Consider the following 19,736-nt stretch of genomic DNA (forward strand, 5'->3'; position numbering starts at 1 on the left):
ATATGCGTTTTCAAAATTTTACTGATTGTTCCATCTACTTTATCTCTAAAAGGCTTCAAAATACGATAGATACTTGTCAAGTTTGAATATGGGGTTGCTAGTTAGTTTTCAATTCCAACAATATTGGATTGTTTCATTACTACTCATACCTTGTCTCATATTATAAAGGGTGTAACATAAGTACGTTAAAATATTCAAGTGACGTATTCCTGGAACAATTTTAAGGAAAAAAGTATATATGAACTTGTGTCCGAAAATTCTTCGTTTCGGAGATACGGGGTGTTGAAATTGAATTTTTTTGTTCGCTTTTTGAAAATAACTCTTGCAAAAAATAAGTTATTTGCACGAAATTTGGTACCTAGGGTTTTTTTGATGTGAGAAATCATAATTTTCTATTAATTTTCATGTAACATCTAGAGGGCGCTGCGTACGCTGTTATTATTTATTTCAAATTGCCCTAACTTTTTTGACAGTAAACTTTTGGTATCTTCCATGAAAAAACCTAATTCCCACATCTTTTCCAAGTCAAAAAGATTTATTTCCTGAACGATGCTGGAGGTAATCGTTTTCGAGATATTTACAATTTTCTATATCGATGCATATTACTTTATAGCCAAATTTGATTTCAATAATTTCTGTCACTCTCCGCTTGCAAATTGAGTTAATCAAATCGAGTAGGCTATGAAAGTTTGTTTATAAAAATAGAAGTTTGCTGTCACATTTTTAACTATTACTTGACAAATTCACAGTTCGGAGTTCATAAAGTGATTTTTTGGTACCATACCCGACTTTACAAATGCTGAAATGGCTGATATGGTTTTTTGTATACGGCTTGGCTGACGGAAATTCAAGCGAGGCCAGACGCATCTATCAGGTGAGGTTCCCCAACGCGTGACTCCTTGTGCAGTGACATTTGCCAATATTTTCCGGCGACTTTGGGAATCTGGAAGCTTTGAAACAAATTCTGCAGTAGGATGGCCACGGACTACAAGAACTGTAGAAATGGAGGAGGCCCTTCTCAAATAAATTAGTGAACATCCAGGGATAAGTAAAAGAAAAATTAGTCAAACTATGAATGTGAGTCACATGACAGTTCACAGAATTTTGAAGGAACAGCAATTATATCTTTATCATATTCAGCGTGTTCAGCCACTTACGCTACGTGATTTCCAACCACGTACCGAATTTGCTCAATGGCTCCAAAGAAAAGTAGAACAACATCCGCAAATTTTATCGAAATTCCTCTTCACAGATGAGGCTAATTTTTCAAGAAATGGTATCATGAACTTCCATAACAACCACATCTGGGCGGAAGATAACCCACATGCGATAACGCAAACTCATTTCCAAGACAGATTCTCTTTTAATGGATGGGTAGGCATAATTGGGGATTATTTAATTGGGCCCTATTTTCTTCCCTCACTTTTGAATGGAGATGCTTTCCTACATTTTTTGAAACACGAGCTTCCCAACTTATGAAAGATGTTTCCATTGGTCTCCGAGCAGTTCGATAATGCTCAGTTCAGAAGTCTGTACGGGTATACTGCGTATAAAGTTTGATGAAAATAACTTAAACTGCAAAAAACTCAAGACAAAAACCTACCATGTTTTGAAAAATTTCAACAATTTGTATTTCGAAAACGAATCATTCTTCGTTGAAATTTTATAGGACGAGATCCACCACATACTTAGTTTTCGTGATGTTCTCAGCAAACTTCACTTAGCGCCCTAGGTGCTAAGTAATATGCATGGATATAGAAAATTGTAAATATCTCGAAAACTATCACCTCCAGCGTTGTTGGGGAAGTATACCTTTTTTATTCGGAAAAGGTGCGGGAATTAGGTTTTTTCATGAAATGTACCAAAAATTCACTGTCAAAAAAGTTAGGACAATTTGAAATAAAGAATGACAGCGTATGCAACGCCCTCTAGATGTTACATGAAAATTAATACGAAATTATGATTTTCCACGTAGAAAAACTCCGGGTACCGAATTTCGTGCGAAAAGCCTATTTTTTGCAAGAGTTATTTCCAAAAAGCGAACAAATAAAATTCAATTTCAACACCCCGTATCTCCGATATGACGCATTTTCGGACACAAGTTCATGTAGACTTTTTTTCTTAAAATTGTCTCAGGAATGCGTCACTTGAATATTTTAACGTACTTATGTTACACCTTGTATATGTACTTAAAAAAAAAAGTATGGTAGATAATGACTTGAAATATGAGTGAATATGTGGTGAATATCAGGTCGTTTCAAATAAAATATCTACATGAAAATTATTCCTACTGTGTCGTGTTATATACTGCTCGATAGAGAATTCTGTGAGTGATTGAAAGTGATTGAAAAACTTGTCAAAAGGATGGTATTAGCCTCTCTAGACAGTCACAACATCTTATCAAACACCCAGTTTGGTTCAAAAAGCACCAATGATGCAATCCTTCATTATCTTGAGCATGCTTATACGAACCTTAACAACGGGGAAACTGTAGTAGCATTGTTTTGTGAATTTTCAAAAGCCTTCGATTGCGTAAATCATAGACACTTCTAAAAGAAGCTCTGATGCTATGGTTTCAGAGGTGCTTGTTATGACTGGTTTAGCTCATACTTGAACGATAGAAAACAAATATATAATCGAATGGACATCTATCATCCAGCGAAGAGATCTTATCTGTTGTCACACAAGGATCAGTTCTGGTTCCAATTGTTTTTCTTCTGTATATAAATGATCTGGCTTTCATTCCGATCAGAGGAAACTACAATTTTTGCAGATGACACTACATCCTCCGGCATAAAAAAAACGCCCAGCAATTGAAATATAGTATCACTAGTGATATTGAAATGGTAAAAAATGGTGTGATTCCAATTACTTATGTTTTAATACAAATAAATCGAACGTATTTACCTTTATTACCTTCTGTGATGATTTGTGCCTGAACGGACAAATTTTAGAGAACAAAAATGATTCAAAATTCCTAGGAATATTCACTGATGACAAACTGAGATTTGTTCTGCATATCAGAGCATTGATTGAGGCTAACTTAAGTATGGAATTGTCTCCTAGGGATTTCTTAGTCAACAATTACTGCAATCAGTATTTGTCCTACAAAAAAGGGCAGTTAGATACCTATGCAAAGCTCGAATGCGTAAACCCTGAAAACCATTATTTATCAGCAATGGCATTCCAACTCTCCTGCATATTTATTCTAGAGTCTGTATGTCTAATACACAATAACCCTGATACACTTGATACCCCAAAACCAAGCAGTCAAAAGAAATCTGTTACAAGGCAAATATCGGAGAATAATATACCTCTCCCTATTCCGAAATCTACTTTGACAAAGGACTCTCTGATTTATGGAAACAAAAAAATAAAAAAACACGTACCATCTGAAATTAGAAATGAGAATATTTATCAAAAATTCAGAGAAATAATGGAAGAAGCTCTACTCAAAACAGAATTCTATAATCTCGAGGAATTTTACACTGAAACTCTGCTATGATGTTGATTTCATGTGATTATTTATATACCCACCCATTTTATCTATATTTGACAAATGTTTATTTTTTTAATGATTATTATAGGTTTCTTCTACTTTTGTAAATATTTTGTATGTTTGAAAAACACTCTACCAAGGAGTTTGGCTGTTTCCGAGAGTTGGATGTTGTCGAGTTTCACTGTTTTCCTTAACGCGAAGCTTAAATGTACTGTTTTACTTTCGTTCAGTTTTAGTTGATTTCTATAACACCAAGAAATCATGTCATCCATGACTGAATCAATGTTATTTTCTAACTCCTCCGCAGTATTTCCGGAAACTGTTATGGTAGTGTCATCTGCGAATAGGATAATAAAACCTTGTGTTATATAAAATGGACCCCTGTGGTACCCCAAGGATTATATCTTGAATATCAGATACTGCATTATTCACAGTCACTATCATTTTCCTATCTTCCAATGTTATATAACTTACTGACCATTATGTCACTATTTACTGAATCAAACGCCTTAGCCAAGTCAAATAATATTGAAACTACGTACTTTCCCTTATCGATTTAATTGTAAATAAACTCGAATTTTCTAGCAATAGCAGTCTCAACTGATCTAGCTTTTCTAAAACCATGTTGATGATCAGTTAGAATCTTGTATTTTTCTAGAAACGCAATAATTCTATTTGCTACTATTTTTTCAATAACTTTAGATGGAATACTCAGTAATGATATTTGGCGATAGTTATATCTTCATGTGAACTCTTTTCATGAATAGGAATAACTTTGGCTGTTTTGAAGACACTCAGAAACACGCCTTCCATTATAGAGTGATTCATAAGATTCAATAGAATTTCAGATATAGATGGAATGATATATTTTAGAACTTTCATTGTTATATCGTCTAGGCCATTCGATTTCTCATTTTTTAGTTCGGTTATTGTTGAAACTAGTTCAGGTTCTAGCACTTCTTCAAAAAACATTGAGTTTTCGTTGAATTCCGAGACCGCATGTGGTAGTGCCATGACCTACATGTTTTAACAGAGCTGCCAAGGCTGCTCTGGCAAAGTGGCAAGCAAAATTATTGTACTGCTGTTCCGACATTGATCCGGATACCATTTGCTTCAAGATGAATCTCCCTTTCATTGTCAATTTTGGTTTTCCCTCTGAAACTATTTACAATATCCCATGTAGCTTTCCGTTTGTTTTCAGCTGACTGCTTTCATTCTGAACTTTTCTCGTTACCCAACTTTTTTTTTACTTTCTGTTTTTGTTACATTTATCCTATTTTTAGGACATGACACGTCAAGACACCAAGTCAATTCCTTCATAAAGGCCTCAAATTCATTATTTGTAGTAAGTCCACATACACAAGTCCAATCAATATTACTTAGTCGTGTCCTAAGTTCTTATAAGTTCTCATCTGTGAATTTTCTACTGAAGTAGGTAGTTGTAGCCAGAGAATCATTCGCTAAAGAGTTGGTGAGATTGCATGAGAAAATATGGGCAAGATGTTTGGCTAATAAAGTATCATATAAGAATACACTGAAGTTTTCTTTTGAAATATTTGTGACAAGGTAGTCAATTGCCGTTGCACTCACATGGTTATGTTTATTTTTTAGACCATGTGTTGGCCCATTTGTTGTTTTGATAAGATGAAAAGATTCTAAGCAATCTTCAATATTTTTATTTTGCTATTTGTGATATCCAGACTGTTCACGTTTAGATCACCGCAGACAACGAAATAATTAAAATTTTCCTGCAAGTAAATACAAGTCTGCTGTAAATGCAACAGATAACTGTTTTATATTTAAAACTATCCACTAAAGTGACTGCATTTATTTCAACATGCGACTATACCGAGATATTTTCAATATATTTTATTGACCTGCATATTACCTGTTCACGAGTTAAAATAAGAGTTACTCCATATGGAACTTGTCGAGCAAAATAAGAAGCCACCTGTAGGTTGGGAAATGATAGTTGAGCCATATCAGAACTTTGAACCCAGTGTTCAGATATACAGAGTATATCTATATTTTGATCATCGAAGAGGAGTTCTATTTAGTTTATTTCATTTTTTATACTTTGAGAATTTACATGAGCTACTACAAGAGTATTGTCGCATCTTGTTTTCACAGGTTTAGTCACATGCTTAAATTGGGAGCATTTTGGTATGATAGGGAGATTGTTAATAAAAAATCATTACCTTCACTTACACTTCTTTCTGGTTCTGAAAATGTTTCACCAATTTGTGATAATGTCTCGATGTATACTTTGCTTTTTTGGATTCACTTTCTGCTAGTGCAAGTTCGTTTGCTAAACTTTGGGTAGCCATCCTTTTTGAATTTGTCATAGTTTCAGTATTGAGAGGTTGTGGTTTGGATAATTTCCTTGGGACACAGTTTGACAGAACATCTCTACTTTTCAAATGATTTATTATAGCTCTGCTTATGTACCATTTTTCAATTTTGTTTACATCGCTACCTCCATTGGTGTAGTTACGCCTTCTGAGGATATTGTTGCAATCCACGAAACTAATATTAGATTTCCCAAGCCGAAATTTTAACTCTATATTTCTTTTATAGATTATTGCATTGGCGTTATTATTGTCAAGGCGATAAGGTTCAGTCAATATTATACAGTTTGTGTGTTTCAATTGCAGGTGGATGTTTTTTAACTTGCTTTTAATTCTGTTTGGCCAGAAGATGACTAGGTCTTGTTTTGACAGCCTTTTGAATACTATGAAAGTGTTTTCATGAGTTCATCATCAGTGGAATGTGGTTTGAGAATTGACTGGATAGCAAATTTGCCATCAGTTTGTCTTAACAACATCTGCATCATATCCCTACCCCTGAGTCCACTGATCAAAATTATTTTATTTTTTTCCTCTTCACTGAATATTTCCTGGCACATATCAGCATTTCCGGAATTAATACTGTTACAAACGAAATTTGTTGTTGATGGTCAAGTAGACATATTAGTATTCGGAATATGAACTCCCGATTTTATTACGTCCGCTGACTGGCAACCACTTGTTTGGGTACAAGCATGCATTAACACCACTGGATTGGTTGAAGGTGTTATGTTATTTTTGGTTTCTTTATCTCTTTGCACACTTATACTCTGGGTACTAGCATGTGTTGAAACCAGTAAATCGGTTGAAGTCGCTTTGTTTATTTTGATTAAATTTTCTGTTTGAACACATACACTAATTTTTTCTACCGTCATCCAGGCCAATTTTTTTTGAAACTCTTTTATATTCTGTTGTTGTTCTTCAATGGTTTTGCGTTGACTTTAAATTGAATTCATAGATTCAAGTTCTGATTCCTGTACATCTTGAAGGAGTACATGGTTTTGATTTTTCAGTTTCAGGATATGATTTGTTCTCTCCAAGTTCTCCTCACTTGAATCATGAATATTTTTTTCTAGCAAACTTGTATCTATATTACTATTTTCTTTCTGACAGCATCTGATTTTGTGTGCGTTTATATATTCAATTTTGAACATGTTTTTTTGAAATTCAGAGAACCAAAGTTCAATCAAGTCACCGGCAAATATTCTACGGTTACTTCAAAACCTCAGTCCTCTTTCATTAACATCATTTTGTTTAGCGAATATTAGGGGTACTATTTTTCACAAATAATCTCAATGGACCAAAATTGCACTTTTGCAGCTTGACGATGTGTTCCGAGAACAATCACTAATTCTTGGTGTTCCAGGTAACCATTGTCATAACTTCAGGTTAGTATCGATTAGCATTTGGTTACTCTCATTCTATGGTATCATGTGTATCTCTACGACTTAGGTCCAAAGGGAGTGGGTCTACTCGACCCTCTACCGCGACCTGCAAGGGTTTATTGTGGCTCTCTGCGACTTAGCGCGATCTTTGAAACATCAAAAATATCATTTCTGGTTCATTTACCGAAACAAGAAATATTTCCGTATGAAAATATATGACAGTTTTCTTTTCGAACTGTTCTAAACTAAAGAAGGGTGTGCTTATATTTCAAGAATATCAAAATGATTGGACGTTTGAATTTTTCAATTGCCATTTTCGAATAATCGTTGAATGAAATAAATAAGTTTATTGCATAATTTATCATTTTCGAAGTCTTGGAATCCTGCGATGTATTTGTAGCATAAAATGTGACTCTGTAGATTCAAAATCTCATAATAAAATACGCGAACAGAATATTGTTAAAAGTACGGGATTTTAAATAACTAGTTATTTGTTTTCTATACATTCATAAGTATAATCATTGAACTATTTCCTACATATCTGCATATTCATTTCACTCCTACACTTCTCAGTGGGACAGACAAAATATTTTTGAAAAAAAAAATTCAGGTAATCAATGCTTTGCTCCTCTTCCCCCTAAATGACTCCTGCATCAGGTTTACTGTACCGTCGTATGGTCAAGATCGATGGTGTGACCTTCCTCCAGTTTTGATCATGCCGCTTGGTTCCTGGTAGCACCTGCAGTAGTGGTAGCGTGTCATTGCCAGGTACTTCTATTGTTGCGTAGTTCAATGTCGATCCAGCCGCACTTAGTGGGTATCCGCTATACGGTACGTATGAATTCATATTGGCGCTGTAGCTGTCAGCATCACCATAACCTTGAAAAAATTGAATACATTTTCATCTGAAGGTTTCATAAAGTTCCTTCAAAGAAATGTTTTCAAGAAAAACTGACACATCAGCCTGTATATATGGATAAACTAGGTATTGGCTCATAATTTCAATAGTGAAGCCAATAAATATATGTTACTGAATGCTCAATATTAAGTAATATATGATTTCTTTGTTGAAATAAAATTTATATGTAATAGTCGCAAAAAGTTTGAAAAACAAACTTATCACCATTTTTAATTTTTTTATTATACGTTGAGTTTCTGTCTTGATATTAGAAATTTTTCAGGATGCTTGAAATGAAAACAGTAAAAAAAATCTTACAAATGTTACAATACTCACGAGTGAATTGAGGGAGTGTACCTCATAATTAATAATTATAACACAATATACTGAATGCTGAAACTTTGAGTATATTCGACAAGGTGTTGGTAATTTTTCTATCTACGTGCCAACCAACAACCTGTGACTTACATTCCTTACATTGAGGAGAAATACCTTCAACCTCAAATGAACCTCAGAGTAGCAACTAATTCATAAGTGGTAACTTTGGCAAAAATCAGGACGATTATCACCAATGACTTTCTCTCCATTTCTATAAACCTATGTTAGAAAAAACATTTCAAGGAATAGTCAAGGAATTCTCCACTGCAGCAATACCTTGATGGCCTTAAGGAACAAGATTATCTGAACTCAGGCATAATTGAAGATGTTATTGCCTAGAAAAAGGTCATCAAAGCCAAATTATTTATATGGTATATTCCAAGGTGGATGTTTACCTATAACTGACTATATTTGAATGTTAATAGTCAAGGATTTGAAATGTTGTTGAAAAGATCTTATACACCTAGTTATTGTCTTATTCGCACACCAATGGATGATAGAGATTCATTTGAACTTTTTTCCTCCTATTGATAACCTCTTGATATACCGTGGAAGCATTATCTCGATTAAATATTCACAATGTAGTCTAAAATACCCCAAGGGGAATTCCTAAGAATAATTCATTCCTAATAAGAAGTCGACAACTATTTCAGAGAGTTGGCCAGAAAGTAAACTACAAAATTTTTATTCAATATTGAATTAAAGGTATTCCCAAATTTCGTCTGTATTTGTAGTGATAAATTTGATGATGAGATTTCAAATAACAGTAAAAGGAAAATAAAAAAGCTTACAGACACACTACCAATCAATATAGATTGATGTGTAAAATATGTTGAAATGAAGCATATTCTTCTGAAACCCACACCAATAATCGATACGACCAATCAGCCTCACATCCTTCCTGTTGAAATGACTTGAGAAGATACTGGACATCAGGAGGGTGGCATTATATGAATTGCCTCTGAACAATCACCAGGATACTCATTTAACAAGCAAATCGACAGATTTAGCATTGAACAACCTTGTAGAGAAAATCTTTCAATCCCTTGACAAGGAGATGGCGGTTGCTGTATTTCTCAATATTGAAGGAACATTTGACAATGCACTACCCAAATCTATAGTATCATCACTGGCTAGAAAAGGTATAGAATCGACCATAACTTGCTGGATCTATGCCATGCTGGTGAACAAAACTGCAATTACGACTCTTCAAGGCGAGGCCATTAGGTTCATGGTCACCAGAGACTGTCCTTGAGGTGGGGTACTATCCCCCCTTCAGTGGTCACTCCTGATGGATAGTTTGCTTGATGCTTCCGACAGAAGAAAAGTAGATCTGGAAGCTTATGCAGATAACCTTGTCATCTTGGAATTTCGTTATGATGTTTATAAAACTCAAGAACTCAGGAATATATAATAATAAATACTTTTTTTATTAGAAATGAATGGAAATTATAATGAAACTTTACTATCAATAACGAATTGAACAATTAGTTCATCCATCACTAAATAGGCGGTACAGTCAAGTGCAAACTTAAAGAGTACTTGTTTGCTGAAAACTACACATATGCTAACATAGGCCATATCTGTACCAACAGAAGCCAGAAAAAGAAACAAGCAGGAATCAACCTCGTAGGTACTTCTCAGAGACTAAGTACAAAAACTCATATGATTCCACTTACCTCCATAGTCCTGTGAGGGGTAGAACTCATATGTTCCAGGAGGACTAACTTCTACGTATTTTGCCGGCTCCTGTTCTTGTTTCAAAAATTTCAAACCGAGAATGAGAAGAGTCATTATCAGAGCTGCTTTAGCTAATACAAGGGATTTAATAGCCAATATTTTCAAAGTACCAAGTGCCATAGTCATGACACCAGCTTTAACAGCACCTAACAGGTAGGGAATCATCATGTTACCCAGCTTTTTACTTCTTCCTAGAACATAAAGATATTAATACAAATTTTCTCTGGGAATGACATACATGAATAAAACTATTTTACACAAGAAAACTTACTTGAGAATCACTATACTTGAAAAAAGGTTGGGTTAGGTTAGGTTTGAAGTGAGAGGGTCTATTCGATCCTCCACCGCAACCTGCAATGGTTTATTGTGGCTCACACCTATTCACACCCGGCCAAATAAACCCAGCTTCTTGACGAAGCCGATTAGTTTGTATGGTGAGTGGTCTTTCAGGTCAGATTGTGAGAGTACGGCTCTGCCGAACTCTAAGAACCTGATTCGGTCCCAAGCGGGGCAGGCACAAAGTATATGCATATGATGATTCAAATGACAGTGGCCTGTGAAAAGGCCTGTTAGGCATCGTAGTTCATCACTACTGTGATGAACAATTGTTTGGTATCAAGCTTCGAAGGTGAATGAACGCCTTGGGGTAAGCCAATCCTGGAAGATTCAGCCAGAAGTCCATGAATCTTCTTGCCACCTAGGTCTTCAATGTTTGCTTGGCAAATCCTGAAGCGATGCCAATGACAGGTTCTTGTCCAAGGAAGCTGCTTGCAGCACCCTCCATTGCAAGGTAGTCATCAGCTTCATTGCCTTCCGGGCCACTATGGCCAGGAATCCAGTCCAGAGACAATCTGTTGAGTCTTCCTATCAAGAAGAGTCTTTTTTAGTAATTTGCTACCAATTTAGACGTTGCTCGGTAGGAGCCCAGAGATACCAACGCCGCTTGACTGTGCTAGAATATTTTTATCGACTCGTATGTGCACCAGAACCGGAAGGTATTAAGATCCATCTGTGAACCAACAAATATCTGCTTTTAAAATTTCCTTCTCCCGGAGGATCCTGTCCTCTCTACTCGAGAATACTAATTTATAAGGCAGTTCGTAGTTGACAGTTGGAGGCATGAAGTTAGAGATCATTTCTAGAATGATGTGACTTCCAGTATCAACCAACAACCTGTTGCACTCTGCATTAAATTGATTTGTGCAATTGGCAATGTGCACAAGTCTGTATGCAGTCCATCTAGCTTCTCTCTTCAAAAAAATGTGGAGAGGAGGTAGATCTAGCAAGAATCTCCATGGCCGCTGACGGTGCGATACCGATGGCACCACTGATAGCCAGGCGAGCCTGTCTCTGTAATCTTTAGAGCTTCGCTTGGTCCGTTTTCTGTAAAGCCTTCGGCCACCAGGCAATTTCACCATAAGTGATCATTGGTCCACTGGATTTGTTTGGAACCTAAACCCCAACTCTTACCACAAATCCTTCGACATGTCCAGAGAGACAGTCTGGCTTTGTGTTAAACTTTTTCCAAGTAAGCGTTTCAGGTGAGTCTTTTATCAAGGACAATGCCAAGATATTTCACCTGCGTTCCAAATGGAATGATATCACCATTGAGGGAACTTGAAAAAAGGAAAACTATAATGACATGACATTGAACAACTGATGGATATTCCAAGGACATATAGGAAGTTTAAATTTATGAAAAAAAAAATTATATTGTTTTCACCTAAACTAAACTTTTGATATAACTTTACACACTATCGAGTTGAGAAATGCAAAACATTTCTTTGGGAAGTATTTCTGAAAGATATATTCGTTCATTTGGAATATATGGATTATGAACATAAAAGCATGACTACATTAATTCATGTGCTGAAATATTAGGATCTCTGTTTTCAGGTATCGACGAGGTTGGTGATGATATTTATAAAGGTCAAGATTTTGATTTTGAACAGTTATTCTAGATGTTTGTTTGAAGGTGATTGACAATGTTTCGTGATGAATTTCACTAGTTTGGACTTCCATTGTCTATTATATAAAATGATTTGAAATCCCTGAAACAAGTAAAAAAGAATAATTAAAAAGAATAGTTGAAAATAACAATTATATTAAGCAACAATAAACCTGAATTGAAATGATAGTGAAATAACCTACAAGTAAAAATATAATAATTGAATAAATAAAAATTAAAGGAATGCAAAAAGAAAATGAAAAATAAAAAAGTGTAGAGATTCCAAGTCACGTTAGTTCACGACGTTTCGATTGTTGGTATCTACAATCGTCTTCGGGTAATGACTGGACTGATTCCTCCGAGAGATGACTATTTTATAGGTCGTTGAAATACTTTCACTTTCTCTACTTTCCATTTTCCGCTTCACTGATTCCGTGAGAGACGACCGATTTGGCGGGAGTTGGTCATTTTTCGTTTGATGATGGGTTTCCATATGTTTCGTATATCTACGCTGGCCTGGCTGAATACGTTGTTGGACAACATGTATGCGGCTTCCTTAAATTTTCTCCTGAACCAATGTTCCTCTCTGTGCAAGATCTCAGCTTGAGACCACTCGATGTTGTGTTGATGGGTCCAAACATGGTCTGCTATTCCTGATTTGCTGGTTTCTCCTCGCTGTGTGTGCTTCTTGTGCTCGGCAATGCGAACATTCAATGGCCTCTTAGTTTCACCAATATAGGATTTTCCGCACTCACAGGGTATCCGGTAAATGCAATTCTTAAAATCGCAGTCCGCGTTTGGGGGCCTGGTTTTCGTGAGGCTGCTACGGATAGTGTTACCGGATCTGGAACAGGTTCTAATGTTGTACTTGGAACCAATTCTTCTTATCCTCTTCGATAATCCTCTGATGTAGGGAAGTGCAAGCACTGGTTGTGACGGCTTCTCTTCCTTGCGAGGCTCCTGCTGTCTTTTAGCCAAAGTCTTTTCTACCATCGCTTTGGAGTATCCATTCCGCTGAAGATCATTTTTGATGATGTCTAGTTCCTTTTCGAGACCTTCCTTTGTATTACAGAGCCCAGAAGCACGGTCCAATGGAGTCTTGATGATTCCTCTTTTTGTCGATTGATGGTGGTTGGATTCGTGGTTCAGATACTGTCCCGTATGAAGGAAGATCAACAACAGGAAGATCAACTAATTAGTTTCGACGTGGAAAGCCTTTACACCAACGTTCCGGTCGAAGAAGCACTCCAAATCATACAGAGAAAGCTATCCGAAGACGGGAACCTGAAAGAGAGAACGAATCTACCTATAAAAGTAATTATGGAATGCTGTGTACGAAACTGTTATTTCCAACTGAAGGACGAATTATTTACACCAGATGAGGGACTGCCAATGGGATCGCCACTTTCACCAGTCATAGCCAACATATATATGGAGTGGTATGAAACTCTGGCCATTGAAGAAGCCCACAAGAAACCTCGAGTCTGGTTGAGATATGTTGACGACACCTTCATAATATGGAACCATGGGAATACGGAACTAGACGCCTTTCTGAAACACATCAACAGCGTGAGACCGTCCATCACTTTCACAATGGAGAAGGAAATCCACAATGAATTGCCATTCTTAGACGTTTTGGTGAAGAGGACCGACACTAAGTGGGAAACATCTGTATACCGAAAACCCACTCAAACGGGACAGTATCTGAACCACGAATCCAACCACCATCAATCGACAAAAAGAGGAATCATCAAGACTCTATTGGACCGTGCTTTTGGGCTCTGTAATACAAAGGAAGGTCTCGAAAAGGAACTAGACATCATCAAAAATGATCTTCAGCGGAATGGATACTCCAAAGCGATGGTAGAAAAGACTTTGGCTAAAAGACAGCAGGAGCCTCGCAAGGAAGAGAAGCCGTCACAACCAGTGCTTGCACTTCCCTACATCAGAGGATTATCGGAGAGGATAAGAAGAATTGGTTCCAAGTACAACATTAGAACCTGTTTCAGATCCGGTAACACTATCCGTAGCAGCCTCACGAAAACCAGGCCCCCAAACGCGGACTGCGATTCCAAGAATTGCATTTACCGGATACCCTGTGAGTGCGGAAAATCCTATATTGGTGAAACTAAGAGGCCATTGAATGTTCGCATTGCCGAGCACAAGAAGCACACACAGCGAGGAGAAACCAGCAAATCAGGAATAGCAGACCATGTTTGGACCCATCAACACAACATCGAGTGGTCCCAAGCTGAGATCTTGCACAGAGAGGAACATTGGTTCAGGAGAAAATTTAAGGAAGCCGCATACATGTTGTCCAACAACGTATTCAGCCAGGCCAGCGTAGATATACGAAACATATGGAAACCCATCATCAAACGAAAAATGACCAACTCCCGCCAAATCGGTCATCTCTCACGGAATCAGTGAAGCGGAAAATGGAAAGTAGAGAAAGTGAAAGTATTTCAACGACCTATAAAATAGTCATCTCTCGGAGGAATCAGTCCAGTCATCACCCGAAGACGATTGTAGATACCAACAATCGAAACGTCGTGAAGTAACGTGACTTGGAATCTCTACACTTTTTTATTTTTTATTATTTTCTTTTTGCATTCCTTTAATTTTTATTTATTCAATTATTATATTTTTACTTGTAGGTTATTTCACTATCATTTCATTTCAGGTTTATTGTTGCTTAATATAATTGTTATTTTCAACTATTCTTTTTAATTATTCTTTTTCACTTGTTTCAGGGATTTCAAATCATTTTATATAATAGACAATGGAAGTCCGAACTAGTGAAAGTTATTCTAGATCTTCAACTAAATTTTTGAGAAGCCCTTATTGGTTGAATGACTCCAAAATTCCTTCATAGACTATTGTTTTTTTGAATGTAGCATATTTGTCATTTGTGTGTATTTCTATTATGTTTTTTTGCATTTTTTTATCTACTGAAAGGTCTAACATAGAATAAATGAGTTTTTGTTGAGTTAACACATGTAAAATTATATTGTCGGAAGTAACCATATGAAAAATATTGTGATAAGGCCCTGATGATGTGATTATTGAAATTAGATCAGTTGTAATCATCGAACCAGTCAGATAAAATAGTTTATTTTCGATCAGAAATGATATAAAGAAGAGAATTGATGAGATATATTGAATTCAATATTTGTAAATGGAAGCCTAAAATTCAATATCAATTGGAGAAATATGTAACGCCAATAGTTACTACATGTTCGCTAACTATATTAGGTGCCTAAATGGCTTCGAGTCAAACAGCATACAGGGCAGTTGAAAAAATATTAAATTCTTTCAATTATAACGTGTAATACCTCCATTTCAAAAAATAATAGAACAGAATATTATTCAGAGGAGTTTTTCTGAATTGAAGATAATATTCGAATACCACACACGGTGCATCATCAAAAAATTCTATTGTACAGGGTGGTCAGATAACAAAAGTCAGTATCATCGAAAAATGAACGTTTGGTGCGAAATATTGAATTGATAAATGAGAACCGATTTTTTCAAGGTATTCAAAAAACACTTCATTGTGAGATTTTGTACTAAACGATTTCACAAAAAGACAACAGGTGTTTCGTCATACAATGGCTTCTTCGGGCGTGTCCTGAATCGTTTAGTGAAAATCTCACAATATGGTGTTTATTGAATACGTAATTCATGGATTTTCAAGTATTGGTCAATTCCATCTAGATTTTTTTTTCGAAAAATTTGAGAGATATAAGTAAGTTGCGATTTTTGAAAAACGAATCTGTTTAAAAAAAATCTGTTCCAAATCTGTTTTTCCGTTAACCAGCTGTCGCACCCCTACGAACGACAACCTTCAGAAGCTAAGGATTGAGCTAAGGATTAACGAGGTCTTACCTTTTAACGTGTGATTCCTAACACGGAAAACGAATGGGGAGAGTATTTGAGATATACTATAAAAAGTTATTTAGAATTGAAAATTATTCTAGCATTCTCCAAATTACATATCACCACATATTTCTACAAAATGGTGAGATGAACACCCAAGTTTTGTAAAGGATAACTAAGATCAATATTATTCTGAAACAAACGTTTGGTGCGATATATTCAATGATAAATCAATATTGCTTCGTTTTTCGACAGAATTCAAATAGTAATACTTCAAATTCTGTGAAATATATAGGTATTTAATCATCACTTTGCAAAAACGTTACAGTTTGTAATACCGATATAATGAATGACGTGCCCACCAGTATCATTTCTCAATAGATGAATAGGAAATTTGGTGGTTAATGATGAGGACCTCTGATTAGTCCAAAATGGCCTCCTTGTTCTCTGGACCTTACACAACTCAATTTTTAATACGGAGATATTTGAAACAAAACCTTCACAATGATTGACCTTCCACTATAACATTTTGTTGTAGAAATATTTCTGCGATATTGCGATCTATTTCAAATGAATTATCTGAACAATAGAGAATACTGAAGCATCTCACTAATTCTCTAGCTCCTCTGAAAATTTAAATTTTTCAATCAAAAGTAGGCATTTTCCCAAATTTCAATTTCTATTGAAATTTCTATTTTTAACTAATTATCTAGCTATCTCACTTGTGAATTCAGATTTTGATCAAAATTCAGAATTTTCCCAACTTCTTATCTCTCGAGAATTTTCATCAACTAATCCTCTAGAATCCACTACACTAAAAATTTCAGTTTTTCAATCAAAATTAGAAATTTCTCCAAATTCTTGAGTCTTTTGAAATTTTCATTCCTAACCAATTCTCCAGCTATATCCTCCTAAAAAATTATTTTTTTTTAATCAAAATTAGGAATTTCTCCATAATGCTATTTCTCTCAGAATTCCTATTTCTAACAATTCTTCAGCTATCTCCTACAAAAATTTTAATTTTCTTTTTCAACTTCACTTCACTAGGTTGTGCGACAGTTTTAGTAAGTTCACTTACTTGATATCATCCCTATTTTCATAATCTTCTTGAGAAGTTGAAATTTGACATACAATTTTCATCTTCATCAACAATAATAATGTATTTAAATGCCTCAGTTGAATATTTCCGGAATTTTTCAATACTGTTGAATATTATTGCAACAAAAGTGCTTTAATTTGAGAAAAAATCTGCTAAAAGAAGTTGATTGGATATTTAATTATTCAGAGCATTGAAAAAATATAACATACGCTAGTAACTCAAATTTTCCCAAAGAATAATAGATTTGGATACCTGTTCCAAATAATATTCTGTTGTATTTTCAGAAGTAGAGTCAAAAAATTAAATATTTTTTGACTTGCCCAGTATGCTGTTTGACTTGGAGTATTCCAAGTTATCTCATCATGTTTATTTAACTCGTCAAAAAAATTCTATCTGTGACATATTTGTCAGACCATACTGTATAAAAGAGTTTTCCATCCAAAAGCTGAAACTAAAAATTTTTGAAATTTTTCGAATTCAATTTTGATGTCCCTAAAACATTTTAGATAATATATATCTGAGAGCAAATACTCAAATCACCTTCTTCCCTTTCCTTCACGTAAAAGTCCAACTCGATAGCTTCATTTTCGGGCTTTTGCGTAGCACTAACACCTACGTTTCCAAAGTCAAATCTGATAGCAATCCTATCTAATAAAGAGTTATTTTTCACTTTCGTGTCTTGAAGATGAAAAACCATCCCTTCTCCAAATTGCCACCCCTTCGGAGAAGTCATGTCACTGAGCCATGTTGCCTCTGATGTATACACGCAAAGCGTCATCATTATCACTACTCTACACATCGAAATCATTTTAAAAAATGATATTTTTACCACTGAAACCAAACGATCATTGCACTGCTCCTGATATTCACGTTATTGTAAATGAATAGCAAAGTTATTATCGAGATCTTTTATGTTTCACAGATGGTAGTCATCCCCAACCATCGCGTGGATTTAATTTTTTTAATATGTAGTATTTGCACGAAGAAAAGTAGCAATTAAGAAATCATTTCGCGAAAGGAAAATCATGTATCGATTGAATGAGTCATAAGAACTCAATGTAGGATGTAGTAAGTAAGCAACCTCATTTGAAAATTAATTTATAATGGAAATTATTGTTTTCGATGAAAAAATAATATTATGTTCGTGAAAGTATTCAAAAAAAATTTAAACTCTCTCAGTAAGTTCAAATAATGTAAAATTTTATCTGCAATTGAAGAATTAGTTCACAAACCCTCTGAATAAAATATTCTTCAAGAATCTCACGAAGAATTTTCAAAATACACGTCTTTTGAATTTAATTATGTCCATTGGAAAGTTAAGCTGGAACCTCCAACGTAAAATATATTTGATACAAATACATCCTAACAGCCTAGAACTCCCACATTCTTCTAGATGAATATTAATGAAGTTTTTTCCCCAACACCAAACCGTTATTTAAACACCTCGACACATGTTTCGATCACCAAATGATCATCTTCAAGAGGAAGATCAAACTGATTTTCCTCTTGACGATGATCACTTGGTGATCAAAACAGGGTTCGAGGTGTTGAAATAACGGGTTGGTGTAGGGAAAAAACTACACTAATATTCATTACTACACCAAAGGTTCCAAACGTGCATCACAAATTCTTCTAGATGTAAATATTTTTTGGAAACTGCACCTTCAAGCAGGTACACTGAAGATACCTATCCTCAAATATACAACTGAACGTTTTTCCAAATTATGTTGAATATGGATTATATTATGGAACTATCATGAAACAATGTATTCCGCCGCGATTCTCTGTTTTTCTCATTCTCATATTGACTTATGTGGTTTTTGTGATTCGCTGGAAATTGAACGATATTTTCCGTCAGACATCGGGGTGATGGTGCTACTTATGCGAGGTTCCATAAAAAACGTTGTCTAATCCTTTGAGATATTACAAAACAATTCACTATATATTGTTTTTCTTTCAGACCCCATCAAAAAAGTTATTTTACAATATCTTTTGGTCGGTCGGTAGCCAAGCGGTTCGGCGTGGGTGATTTGTTCACTCACTCGAATTGACTGCCGTGTTGGTCGGTGGTTCAAGCCCCAGTCTGAACGATCGATCTTTATTTGCTATTGTCCAACCCGTGTTAAGAATCATACGTTGAAAGGTAAGACCTCGTTAATCCTTGGCTCGCACAAGTTCCGACTTCTGAGGGTTGTCGTTCGTAGGGGTGCGACAGCTGAATAAAGGAAAAACAAATTTCAAAACATATTTTTTTTCAATAATATAATAATGTTTTTATATTATTATTTCAAAATAATAGCCACATAGAATGTTGTAGATGGAAAGCCATTCAGATAAACACGATATTGATCTGCATCAAATGAATACGAAATTGAAACAATCACGCGATTGAATAAATTAAAGTGGCCTGATAAACCAGTGCGACATACCTGATAAAGATAAGTTGCAAATGGGTTGGTTTTGTTTCACATAATGGATTATTTCAAAAGTTGAGGTCGCCAAATTGATCAATATGGATAAACTTTCGTTCAAGTGAATTTTATCAAAGGTCTTCATTATCAGACA

At 35.3% G+C, this 19,736-nt stretch overlaps 1 protein-coding gene across 1 annotated transcript; it reads right to left on the minus strand.

Annotated features, from left to right (window-relative positions):
- Nucleotides 1-7,593: 7,593 nt before the first annotated feature.
- On the minus strand, nt 7,594-18,089 carry LOC111505190 (uncharacterized). The gene is made up of 3 exons (XM_023159962.2): nt 17,712-18,089; nt 10,185-10,436; nt 7,594-8,108 (listed from the first exon to the last, which is right to left on the minus strand). The coding sequence occupies exons 1-3, from the start codon at nt 17,977-17,979 to the stop codon at nt 7,867-7,869; spliced, it is 762 nt and encodes a 253-aa protein (XP_023015730.2). The 5' UTR covers nt 17,980-18,089; the 3' UTR covers nt 7,594-7,866.
- Between the last annotated feature and the right edge of the window lie 1,647 nt (nt 18,090-19,736).

This window comes from Leptinotarsa decemlineata, unplaced genomic scaffold (genome assembly GCF_025532065.1).
Source record: "Leptinotarsa decemlineata unplaced genomic scaffold, Ldec_3_MD MMD2_tig00000882_RagTag_RagTag, whole genome shotgun sequence".
NCBI classification, from domain to species: Eukaryota; Metazoa; Arthropoda; class Insecta; order Coleoptera; family Chrysomelidae; genus Leptinotarsa; species Leptinotarsa decemlineata.

What these genes read in the sequence shown, in the direction of transcription:
- LOC111505190 (XM_023159962.2), bottom strand. Translation starts at nt 17,979, where the DNA reads ATGATTTCGATGTGTAGAGTAGTGATAATGATGACGCTTTGCGTGTAT. An exon ending in CGTGAAGGAAAGGGAAGAAG is followed by an intron (nt 10,437 to 17,711) that starts GTGATTTGAGTA and finishes TTTATGTTCTAG; the next exon opens with GAAGAAGTAAAAAGCTGGGT. An exon ending in CCCCTCACAGGACTATGGAG is followed by an intron (nt 8,109 to 10,184) that starts GTAAGTGGAATC and finishes AATTTTTTCAAG; the next exon opens with GTTATGGTGATGCTGACAGC.